We start from the raw sequence: 13,189 nt of genomic DNA on the forward strand, positions 1-13,189 counted from the left end.
GTCTGGGACAAGCTCAAATCGAGCTAATTCACTTCTAGTAGAATTTTGCTCGTTCATGGACCCTGATCCTTTAAATTGGGGTGGGGAGCCACTTTTGTCCGAAAAGCTGGATCAGGAAATGGCGCGCCCTCTGCAGGGCTTCCATTCAGTGCTGTTTAAATTCAGCACTGAATGAGAACCCTGCCGCTTTCACTAGGGATCGGATCCGCTTGGGAATTCTGATCCCCGTCAGGCTTGCAGAGTATAAGCAACACCCAATGCAAGCCCTGCTGCAAAGGAACAATTGAAAATAGGTGGTGTAGCATTCAAAGAGCCTAACAAAACATTAGAATAAATAATTTTTCCTTCCCCAGTTGATTGCTTCCCATGTGATTAAGTACCTGCTGATAGAAATATATATGCAACTGCCTCTCTGCAGCCAAGTATGTGGTTTGTGTTTTTAAATCACACACTTGCATTTCAGACCGCAGAGTTGTCGTTGGAGGATGCAAATATTATACCAGGGCTAGTGTACATAATCAGCTTGGCTGCCAATCCCACAACATGTTGCTTCTTCATATCCTTCTGTAAAAACTCTTTTCTAATCCTCTCCTTGGTTTGATAAACTTCGTTCCCAGTTGCCTGGGGAACATTACACATTATCATTTGCCCTCTTTTAGCATGGCAATAATGGTATGCAACCATCCTAAGTAATTATCATTCTACTAACTTTTTTTTAATAAAAAGTCAGCTGGTCTGGGCATCTGTGGCCTGAAGACCTTGGTATGAGTGTGCTAAATTAGTATCTATTTCCCTATGAAAGATCATCATCCCCCTCTGATCCTCCTCTGGCTTCATCGATAGCCTTCCCCAAACTGGTACCCTCTAGATTTTTGGTTCAAAGCTCCCATAATCCCCACCCAGCATTTTCAGTGGTCAAGAGATATTTTTTTTAGGAAGACCCCAAATGTACTGAGTTGTGTTTTTTTTACAAAAACGCCCCCAAAAAAACCAACGTGGTTTTTTTGATTGACTTGCCTAAGATCCAGGACAAAGCACCGCTTTTCAGAATTTCCCCCTGGAATTTCCAGGTGTGTGGCTGCCCTAGTGTTATAGGAACTGCAGTCTGAAATATCTGGAAGGAACCAGGTTGGAAGGATGTCTGGGTAATTTGTGCCATAGCAAATCAGTTATCTTTGCAACTCCCTTTTTTGCTAATACTTCACCCAGCTTAAGGGATCTACTGTATATTGTATAGGTTAGGGACAACAGCATAGTGCAGGAGGAGTTTAAATCTCCTGTGGCATCAAAAGTCAGAGCCTGTCTGCACCTGTTTTGAAATGGGAACATAAAAGAGGATTGTGAGATCTGATCATGAATCTCCAGGGTCTTAGGGCTAACCTTCTCCATCTGTGAATAGCACATTTTCGGCTGCTGGCACATTTCCACAAGCAGATGGGAGTGACGGCAAGAAGAGAACTCTGGGCCAAACTATGCATTCAGCAGAACCAAATCAGTATACAGTTTTTATGGTCTGTGACACTTCAGGCTGTAGGGAAAGGGGTAAACACATGTATGAATGTTCTCTGAATTGGGGGCGGGGTGGCCTGGGGTGGAATCAGCACTGTATGTCAAGCTAATTTGTTTTCCTGACTTGCTAACTTTGAGTGAGTGAGGCTCACCAGACATGCACCAGACATTTAAAGCACATTTCCCAGGATTTTTTTTTTGGGGGGGGGGGAGGAGTAATGTGCTTTAAATGTATGGTGTTTGTGTGACCATTGTGATTCTGTAGGAAGTGTCCCCTCACAAGGGGAGCAAAGGGTTAAAGAGCCTTTTGACATCTCTCTCCCTGTGTGGGAGGGAGTCAGGAGGCAAATAAAGTGAAGGTTACCTGCCCTTCAGCACTTCCTCTTTTCGAAGTATGGCCTGGGTTAAAAATTAGTTTTCATTAGGCTGTGGATGTGTTTCTGTTTTTTTTAGCTACCATTTTGAAAGAGCAATTCTGGTCTTTTAGGCACTGCAAAAGATTGCCAGTTATCAGACCTACATGTTCCTTTCAGTAAAAAGACATGTCTGTATGTATAAATAAATAAATAATCAATCTCTAGCAGTCAGGAGTGAGTGCATCTTTTGAGCACTGGTGCAGTGTGGTAGCTGTTGTAATCATTTTAAGGTGCACACACACAGCGGACACACACTCCACAGAAAACCAGTCCTTTGCCCTTCAAAATTAGGAAACATTCCCTGAAAAATAGACACTTTATTTTAGTGCACAAAACAATCCCAAAGCCATCTTGGCTCTCTTAATGACCCCAAATATTTATCTACAGAAGGAAGAGTCTTGGAAAAACCTCTCCCAATAGTTCTTTCCACTCATAAATCATTCAAATCCTGTCAAAAGGACTAATCTTGTGTATGAATAGGGGAGGTCTGTGACAATGTTTTCAGAAATTTAGCATTTCAAAAGAATGGCCCAGACTGGCCAGGATAATGCAATCAGCAAGCATTATCAGGTATCTTAACAGACAGGAGACAAGCCATATTCTCAAATTTCTATGGTAGGCTTCTTTCTGTGACACTTGTATGATGCTTTTGGGTGGTCTTTGACTAAGGAGTTGGGCAATTTCTAAAAGTCTTTAAAAGTTGTTAGACACTTTTGTTCTGGGTCCTCACCTCCTTGGAGGGCAGGGTGGGAGTGGGACTCTGTTGCAACGGAAAAATAAAGATCTTCCTTGCTTTTCTTCTACTGGTTCCTATCTCCATCCATTCTTCTGTGACCTATCACAGACTTAGGGGACTCTGAGTCCCTTGGGGAGTTGGGCTGTCCCACAGACAACTGTGAAACACTGGCCTGCGAGCACTCCAGTTGGAGAACAGCCTTTACCAAAGGTGTCATGGACTTTGAAGACACTCAAACTTGGGACAAAAGAGAGAAATATGTTAAGAGGAAGCCACACTTGGCAAACCCTCACCTATGTCCCCACTGTGAAAGGACTTGTGGATCCAAAACTGGCCTCCACGGTCACTTACGGACTCACTGTTAAGACCATGTTCATGGAAGACACACACTCGGCTATGAGTGATCACCAAAGAAGGGTTGTAAAAGCCTACCCCATTTTTTTGGTATATGATAAGAGTGGAAGTTCAAATCTCACTGAGATGGCCTTGCACTCACCTCCCCCACTCCTGGTGCTCTCCTTCTTTCAGAGATTCCCAAGTACTTACACAGAAACAGGAGACAATCCATCCCCATATTTCCATATGATGATTTCCCATCCTATCAATGGAAGTGAGAATTTGGGTGTGCCAGATTCTACCTGTAGTTTTGGGTGACCCATAAGGATGTTGGAGAGGGACTGCCTTTCATTTACATGTTTTACTGGGGCGAGGTAGTCTCTGCTGGTGCAATCATTCAGCCCACACTGAGAAGCATCTACAGCTTGGGAGGTGGTGGCTGGGGGTGTTTCCCTTGTCTTGAGCACCAGCCTGATATTGAGCTTTCTCAGGAACATTCCTTATCACGTTTATTATCTTCAAACCTCTTGCCTCATAAACGATTTGGTGGTGACACAGCCAGGTGCTTTGATGTCAGCATAACACATTCCAATGAGCTGTGCTCAGGTCTGGGAAATGAGGATCGGGTAGGATCAAGCCTTAGCTCCTCAGCTGTAAAATGGAAATGAGACGTTGTGAGGCCAAACAAAACAACCAGTGTAATACATTTTTAAAAAGTGGACCCTGTGACCACGGTGGTAAGTAACATTTCCTGGGAACACAATTTTCAACTGAAAATACATGAGGACTCTTGGAATAGAATATGGAACAAGATCCTGTTTAAATCTGTCTCTGCCAGGGTAAGAGGAAATGCTACAAAAATAATATATTGTTCATACCTCACCATCCCCACCATACTCTCCACAGAATAACGAAATGGCTTTCTCGGATGTGCCAGAGGGGTGTAGGGATATGAGTACATTTTTTGGTCACATGTGGTGGCTGTGTTGAGACGTTGCTATGTTCTGGAGGGATATATTTTAAGGAATCAACAGCATTACCACCACGTCATTTTTATCTGTACTGGCTCTCTTAAACAGATTTGATGGGTAACGTAAATTAGTGTTCCAAAATGACCTTGTGACATTCCCCCTTGTTGCTTGGCATCATGAGGTATGGAACTTAGCAATGATGGGGAAATTAACGCATAAACTTAAGGCTTGAAGAAAATGATTTGGAGCAGATAACTTTTCTGACACGTGACATTGTCTTATTACACACGCTGCAAAAAAAGAGAAAGTCTGCAATCATCCGGCCACCCACGGCCAACTGCGGCTGAGTACTTTGGGTTGGCCCCTGTAATAAAAACAATAACAATAATGAATACTTTACATGATTTTGAACCTTACCTGTGTAATTGTTTTCTATCCATTGTTATCATTTTTTTTGTTTTTTTTTACTAAAAATTAATAAAAACATTTTTTAAGAAAAGTGGAAGCTGCAACAAAATGTTGCAGTGCTCCAGCCACTCCATTCCATTCTCTCTTCCTTAGTGGTCTCTCTCTCTCTCTCTCTCTCTCTCTCTCTCTCTCACACACACACACACACACACACACACACACACACACCGCAAACAGGCAATCAGCATTTCACAGCCACTGGGCACACCTGGCCCTTTCGGGATAGTTTCTCCTCCTTGAGGGAGGTTTCCACCCCCCTACACACACCACCCTTAAAATAAAATTGTACTTCTTCAAACTTCTGCAGTTCCCTGAACCTGCTGATACAGCTGTAGCATGCCTGGATTGTACTGTTTTGGCTATATTAACAGCGGCACTCACCACTTGAACATCAGAAGTAAAGGGAAGAAGAAGGAGTCTTAGTAAGGGTGTTCAAGTGATACTAAGGTTTCCAACCTGACAATAATTCTATTTTATTAATGTTAAATAATGTGAATTAATTAACATTTAAAAGAAACATGTTATGTATTGTATTAATATAGTCAATACAAAAGGACAATGCATTTCCCAAAGGCTGAGAACACTTCACATTTATTTTATTTTTAAAATCCTGTATTTTGCCTTTTCTAAAAGGCTTACAGGATGGCTAAGAGTGAGAATATCCAATAATACAAAAAAAAAAAGCAGAAGGATAAAAATGCTGGAAAAACACAAATACAACAGTGACACTTATGAATAAAGTATTAAGAAACAATAGTTATCCCCAATCCCTATAAGGTCCAAGAGTGTTGCTTAAGGCTGCCCAACAAATTACAGTCTTACCTCAGGTTACAAACACTTCGGGTTACAAACACTTTGGGTAACAAACTCCGCTAACCCAGAAGTAGTACCTCAGGTTGTGAACTTTGCCCCAGGATGAGAGTGGAAATCACACGCCAGTGGCGTGGCAGGAGGCCCTCATTAGCGAAAGCACACCTCAGGTTAAGAACGGTTTCAGGTTAAGAACATACCTCCAGAACGTATTCAAGTTTGTAACCCAAGGTAATGTAATGCAATGGCTAAGGTGAAATTTAAACTTGTGACCTCCCATCCCACAGAAAACTCAGAGGGGCCTGACAAGATAGGAGAGTGGTTTTTTAATCATACATCTACTTGTGATCCCAAAACCAGCAAAGGAGGAACAGGATTTCCTCACTATGTGCCTGCTTCCACCTTGCTCTACATAAATCTCTGTGCTGCCTTTCCATGAAACTGATCCTCAAGGAGCCATACAAAAACAAACAAACAGAATGATTAAAGATGGAGGGCCTTGCTATAGCCAAGGGCCTTTGGAGTGGCTGTGCCAGCATTGTGAAACCCCAGAGCTATTCCGCTTCCACCCTCTTTTCTTTTCACTGGCCAGGGAAGATCTAGCTATTTAGGTCACCATGCCCATAACATGCATTGAATGCATGCTTACAGCATGTGGCTTCCCTCAAAGAGTTATGGGAATGGTTGCTTGTTAAGGGTGCTGGGAACTGTAGTCCTGTGGGGGTAAACTACAAGTCCCAGAATTTTTTGAGGGAAATCATGCCTGTTAAAGTGGTATAAGCGTGCTTTAAAAGTATGGTATGGATATGGCTAGGGACATGGGTGGCGCTGTGGGTTAAACCACAGAGCCTAGGACTTGCCGATCAGAAGGTCGGTGGTTCGAATCCCTGTGATGGGGTGAGCTCCTGTTGCTCGGTTCCTGCTCCTGCCAACCTAGCAGTTCAAAAGCACATCAAAGTGCAAGTAGATAAATACCGTAGGTACCGCTCCGGCAGGAAGGTAAACGGCGTTTCCGTGCGCTGCTCTGGTTCGCCAGAAGCGGCTTAGTCATGCTGGCCACATGATGCCGGCTCCCTCGGCCAATAAAGCGAGATGAGCGCCGGAACCCCAGAGTCGGCCACGACTGGACCTAATGGTCAGGGGTCCCTTTACCTTTACTTTATGGATATGGCTGCTGAATCACTTCTTGCCTATCCCTGAACTGAGATGGAAGTTCCGTTTTAGCTGAGATTGTGAACTTTTCCAGGGTGTGTTTGTGTTTTATGATTTTATTACTGCGTTATGACTTGCTGTTTAATAGTTTTATAGACTGTTGTATTACACATGTGAGCCCTATGGTAGAAATGAATGCATGAGAGAACTAAATAGAACAAATAAAGACACTGGATCAATATTCAACGTTAGTTGTAGAGCTACTTCTTGCAGTGGGTCTACTCTGACAATGACCAATATTGGCTATCACCCATTTAATAAATTAAAATATTGCATGCCAGGACCAAACTCTGAGTGCTGCGCGATTCCAGGGGTTCCAGGGGCTTACCCAGGGTTCGGTTTCTATGGAATGAGGGACAGCAGAGATTCTGGTGTCTTTGTTATATATTTCTAATTTACACATATCTACAACATTAACAGGGACGCGGGTGGTGCTGTGGGTTAAACCACAGGGCCTAGGACTTGCCGATCAGAAGGTTTGCAGTTTGAATCCCTGCGACGGGGTGAGCTCCCGTTGCTCGGTCCCTGCTCCTGCCAACCAAGCAGTTCAAAAGCACGTCAAAGTGCAAGTAGAAAAATAGGTACGGCTCTGGCGGGAAGATAAACGGCGTTTCCGTGCACTGCTCTGGTTCGCCAGAAGCGGCTTAGTCATGCTGGCCACATGACCCGGAAGCTGTATGCCGGCTCCCTTGGCCAATAAAGCGAGATGAGCGCCGCAACCCCAGAGTCGGTCACGACTGGACCTAATGGTCAGGGGTCCCTTTACCTTACAACATTAACACCCTAAGAGTTATTGCTTCTCCCATAGTCACAGTATGAGATCCTAGCCCAGCTCAGGCACCACTTGCCCTGGTCTTTGACCTTCTCACTACCAGCCAGGTGAGGGAGTGAGCCATCCATTTGCCCTCCGGCACAGAGCAACTTCCTCTCTTATACTAACCACACGTACTTAGGGGCCATTATGGGCTTGCCTGGCTAATTCAGCAATGGGGTCCTCCACTGATTTTAACCCTTGCTGGATCCAGGAATTAGAAGGGACTCTGGCATACAGCCTAACTCCCTGCCTCCCCACCCCCATTCACATCAAGACATATTGGAGGGGACAAGGTCAAATGAAGATGCTGGTCTCCCTCCCGATCTCCTTTGGGAGGTTGTGGACTCTCCTCCCTCTAAGCAGAAGTTGGATGGCCATCTGTCATGGATACTTTAGTTGAGATTCCTGCATTGCAGGGGTTGGACTAGATGACCCTTGAGATCCTTTCCAACTCCATGATTCTGTGCCTGCGTGCGATCACGCCTGAGGTACGTGTGTATGCGGGGTCGGTGGTCATTGGCGGCCCCAACATAATGCTGAGTCCATTGATTTCCGCGGGTCTACTTTAGATACCACGAAGGTTCGCTACCACTCATTTAAGGATTGAAATGCAGCCGATGTTGTGGGGAGGGGCTGAACATGCATGTAACCCCAGCGCCTGTGGTGTGGGGTCGGTGATTACGTGCAGTCCCGCCGCGATGGCGAGAGGGCAGCGCACTCTGCCCATGCTCAAGGGAACTCTTATTCGCTTCTCCTCCCCATACTCAGGAGAGGCTTCTGCAAGCAAGATCTGGGGCAGAGCAACGGAGAGGCGGCTTCTCCCCTCCCTCGCCTCTCTTTCCCTCTCCCTCTCTCTGCTGTGCCCACGGCTGGGGCGGAGGAGGAAGAGGGCTCGGCACTTGGCCCTGCCCCAGCCGGATCACCTGAAAGAGAGAGAGAGAGAGAGAGAGAGAGAGAGAGAGAGAGAGAGAGAGAGAGAGAGAGAGAGAGAGGAGGGCGGCGGGTGGGGCCGGCTGCGCAAACACGCCCGCTGCTACTTCTGCCGCCGCTGCCAAGGGAGCTGAGGGTATTTGGCCGAGGAGCCGATGGCAGAGCTCGCCCGGAGACCCTCCCGCGCCGTCTGGTAAAGGCCGGGCTCCCCAAGAGCAGGTGGGTGCGCGGAGGATCGGGGCCACGGGAGGGAGACAGAGGAGGAGTCCCCAAGCCGGAGCTTCCGAGGAAGCGCGCAGAGGTTTGCGCCCCGGTGCCCGTCCTCTTTCCGGACAACGGCGCCCATCCCCTGCGGGCCCGCGGCGGGAACTTGTTTCGCGCTTCGTTGGGGACGGAGAGAAAGTTCTGAGGGAAACAGGCTCCCGCGCAAAACACGCGGAGGATCCGGCTGGAAGAGAGCTGCCCAGAGGGGATCCGAGCTGAGGCGGATCACCTCGACAGGTGCTGGGAAGGTGGCAGCCTTCGGCCAGAATTTGATATAAGTAAGAGGGGGTGTGTGGGGTGGGGGGTGTAAGAGAGAGAGGGAGGGAGGGAGGATGCTTTATTTGCTTAATTCCTTTTATGTGTGACTTTAGGTCTTTAGGTAGACTCTTGAACCTGGACGTTTCCACTTGTATGGTGGGTGATGGAGAGGTGGTGTTGCTGTGACTATTCTGTGTTAGTAGTAAGGGATTCCGAGCTTCCTGCGATGCAGGAATCTTACTAAAGCATCCCTGAGAGATGGCCATCCAATCTCTGCTTAACCCCCCCCCCCCCATGAAGGAGAGTCCACCAGTTTTCAAGAGAGTCCCTTCTACTGTCAAACAGCTCTTACCTTCCAAAAGTTCTTGTCCTTGGTGGGTTTTTTAAAAAAATTAAAAATATTACTTTATTTATTATTCACTTCTCACTAGGTATATCAAAGCCATTTTCAATGCAATAAACATGTATAGAACAATTGCATGTATAAATGCAGGTGAAACATTTTCTCACACACACACACACACACACACTTAAAACATTTGCAATAGAACAATTAAAACAAACAGCAGCACGTATCAATTCAAATCCAGTTTGGATACCATCTGCGATTAAAACATGTGCTTGGAAACATCCTGTAATCCTGTGACTTTTTATACCACAAAAAGGCTTATTTTTTGTACCACTTTCATTGGCCTATAGCAGAAATATGCCCCTGCAGACTGCAATAATGTGGTAACATTGAGAAAGTATCACAGAATAACTAATAAAGAGGAATGACATATGGACGGTTCAGTATAAATGCACCACAAATGCACTGTGGTTGTGTCAATGACATGTTGCAGAATACACCACTCTAGGGGCTATTTGAGCCTAGAGCATGGGTAGGCAAACTAAGATCCGGGGACCGGATCTGGCCCAATAGCCTTCTAAATCTGGCCTGTGGACGGTCTGGGAACCAGCGTGTTTTTACATGAGTAGAATGTGTGCTTTTATTTAAAATGCATCTCTGGGTTATTTGTGGGGCATAGGAATTCGTTCATTCCCCCCCCCCCCCCAGTATAGTCTGGCCCCCCACAAGGTCCGAGGGACAGTGGACCGGCCCCCTGCTGCAAAAGTTTGCTGACCCCTGGTAGAGTTAAGAGTGAAGTGTTTGTTATTGACTTGCGTTCTGGTCTGCAGGTATACAAGATGACCCTCAAGGTCATCCCTTCTAGCCCTACAATTCTATGATTACCTTGCTAAAGCTAAGCAGGCCTGGATTCTAATCAGTCCCTGGATGTGTAACTAACTACCTGCTCAGGAACCAGATGTTTATGCCGCCTTGGGTTCCATGACAAAAGGCAGGATATAAATGTAAGAAAATAAATGCACAAATTATTTTTATTCTGGGCGCACACTTGTGCACTGTCTCTGGGGTTGCACAGTTTTCTGGATGCAATAGAGTTTGGACTGAGGAGCAGGGGCAGAAGGAGGCTGGTCATTGCAGGGGGTTGGACTAGATTACCCTTGGAGTCCCTTCCAACTTTTACAGGTGCCACATAATATTCTCTCCACAAATTTCAGTGTGGCGTTAACTACCCTCTGGAACTCTGTGCTAGGCAAAACTTTCATTATATTGTTTTCAACACCTAAACACTTTTTTTGTTTAGGTATGAACAGGTGCTGCTTGGGGCAATGTGAGGGAAAGGCTTTCCTGTTGAACTTCAGCTTGTTACACAGCAAATCAAAGTACAAGGGTTCTGACATGCATACGCACAACACACACACAGAGATGGCAACCATAGAAATTAGGAATTCAAAAGCACTAAGGGCAGCGGCAGAAGAAAATGAAGAGAACAGGCAGTTGCTGGCAGTAAAAAAAACCCCACAATGCTGATTTAATAATCCTGTAATTTAGTGATCCTCTGCATATCTGCGCAGAAGTAAGCTCTATAAAGTCCAGTGGGACTTACAGGTAAGTGTGTATAGCAGGGGTGTGAAATCTCAAGCCTGGGGCGAATGTGGCCCTCTAGGCCTCTTTATCTGGACCTTGAAACTCTCCCCAGGCCACACCTCTGTTGTGCACTCTGAGGATTTTTGCCTGGCTGGAATGTGTCCTTCAACTTTGGATGGAGCTTAGAGAGAAGGTGTGTATAAAGGTAAAGTTTACATGGTTTACTCCAGCCACTTTTGCATTTGATCCCTGCCACCACTGGTGTGTAGCCCTAGGAAGGTTTATTAGAAGGGAATGTGGACCTTGGGTTGAAAAAGGGCCGACACCTCTGGTTTACAGGATTGTAGTGTTAGTGTTTAAGGATGCATATATTGGTGGCTGTATTTTCTTAACCAAAGATTTCAGTCCCAGTCATTTTCGTTACTGAAAAACATTTGAGGTATTTGTACAGCATGTACAATTAACATGGCAACCTTTGATCTCAATGCTCCAGCTGTTCGGGGAGAGGAAATTAATGTTAAAGCAGTGTTGACTATAGCAGAGATAAGCATATATACAAGTGAGACTTGAAATCACTTTCCACACAATACTTTACAGTTCTCACAATTCCCATTGACTTCAGTGGGTCTTACTCCCAGGTAAGTAGGCATAGGATTGCATCCCTGGTCTCTTTTTGGGTCACTCTTCATGTTATGCTCATACTTCACCCACACCCAGAAAACAGCCATTTCTTATACTTTGTCACTAGTGAGTATTCTCACCACGGCTTGACTGAAACAAGAGACGTTTAGCTAACTAACACTGCCATTCTGTGCACAGATAACTGGAAGTAAGACCCACTGAAATCAGTGCACTAACTTCAAAGAAACAACCATGTCATTACTTTAACTCCAGCTGTGAACATCACAATGTTTTTTTAGCTGAATCCTGAGGAGAGCTGCTTTCTGGGCTGCATCTGCACTGTTAATTTACCCTCTTTACCAGTCATCATGACTTCCCTAAGAGGTGCCGAGAGTTGTGTGGAGATTCCTATTCCCTTTGGAGAGCTACAGTTCCCAGAGATTTCTGCAAGAGTATTGGGATGGCTGCATGTTTTTGTGGCTTGGGGGGGGGCACAAGAGGAAGACTAGAAGGGCTGGTCAAGAGATGGGAGTACGGATGGGCAAATCTGACTGTTTTGGTTTCTCTCAGTTTCTCATTTTTCCTACTTTAGGTTCAGTTCTCCACAGTTCCACATCAGCATTCAAGTTTACTAAAATAAATCTCATCAACATTTTAATGCAAATTTCTCCTAATATGCACATATTTGCAAAGCATTTCCCCTTAATATAGTTCATTTTTGGATATAATTTTATCTAATGTATATGCATTTTTATGCACTCTTTACCCTTGTATATGCATTTTTGTAAAGTTAAAAAGGTAAATGACCCCTGGATGGTTAAGTCCAGTCAAAGGTGACTATGGGGTACTGCACTCATCTTGCTTCAGGCCGAGGGAGCCAGCATTTGTCCACAGATCTCTCTCTGGGTCATGTGACCAGCATGACTAAAACGCTTCTGGTGCAACGGAACACCGTGATAGAAGCCAGAGTGCATGGAAATGCCATTTACCTTCCCACTGCAGCGGTACCTGCTTATCTACTTGCACTGGTGTGCTTTCAAACTGCTAGGTTGGTAGAAGCTGGGAAAGAGCAATGCGAGCTCACTGCATCGTGCAGATTCAAACCAACCTTCTGATCGGCAAGCCCAAGAAGCTCAGTGCTTTAGACTACAGTGCCACCAGAATACCTGCCTTTTTGTAGACATTGATTGGCACTGCAAAATTTGGAGAAGTTCAAATGTCAAAGGTTGATGTGTGTGTGAACATGAACTGAATTAAATTTCATCCCTACCTGGAAAGTAAGATGAGCCATCCAAAAACATTTAGCTGCCTGAGGCAATGGAAATATGTTTTTCTTTTCTTTTTTCATTCAAAGCCTGCTGGACAGCAGTGGGGCACTATACCTCCACTGCGCCCATAGGGAACAGGCTAGTTTGGGGAAGGAGGGCAGACCACATGAGTCCCAGGACCTGTACTCCCAGCAGTGCCAGCCAGCATAGCCAATGGTCAGGAATGATGGCAGCTGCAGCCGAACATCACCTGGAGAGTCACAAGTTCCCCACCTCTGATTGTTAAGTGCTGCTTCCACCTCCATTTATGGCATTCTGAGAATACCGTACAAAATATGTCTAGTTAATGTTTAAATCTTCTACCTTAAGGCATTCTCTCATGCTGCTATGAAAACCTCTTTTCGGCACTCTGGAGCTGACCATACAAGCTCATTTTCGCCACCAGGTAAAGCCAGCCCAAATCATCAAGGAAAATCAGAAGTGTCTGGTTTTTGTTTGGGTTGGAATTAAATTTAAAACGACAAACATCATCGCTAGCAAGATTGGGAAAACATTTTACACTTTTAATTCTTGTTAGCAGTTTCTCACTTTTGCATATCTATTTCTTTCCTTCTTTGTCTTGGCATAAAACATTACAATAGTG

The 13,189-nt window shown here is 45.2% G+C and overlaps 1 protein-coding gene across 6 annotated transcripts in view; it reads left to right on the forward strand.

The window, feature by feature from the left end:
* Nucleotides 1-3,612: 3,612 nt before the first annotated feature.
* The window catches only part of NCMAP (non-compact myelin associated protein), a 31,397-nt gene continuing 21,820 nt past the window's right edge, over nt 3,613-13,189 (forward strand). The window contains exons 1-2 of one of the 6 annotated variants that reach the window (XM_083625667.1): nt 8,282-8,421; nt 9,904-10,077. Coding sequence is in view for 1 of the 6 variants with exons in the window: in XM_083625662.1 (XP_083481788.1) it covers nt 3,656-3,734 (79 nt within the window). In the remaining 5 variants the exon portion in view is untranslated. Of the gene's footprint in view, nt 3,735-8,256; nt 8,422-9,903; nt 10,078-10,769; nt 10,863-13,189 lie in introns of those variants that run through there. The other 5 variants (XM_083625668.1, XM_083625666.1, XM_083625662.1 and 2 more) reach the window with 5 other exon arrangements.

Source organism: Podarcis filfolensis (assembly GCF_964270895.1).
Source record: "Podarcis filfolensis genome assembly, chromosome: 8".
NCBI lineage: Eukaryota > Metazoa > Chordata > Lepidosauria > Squamata > Lacertidae > Podarcis > Podarcis filfolensis.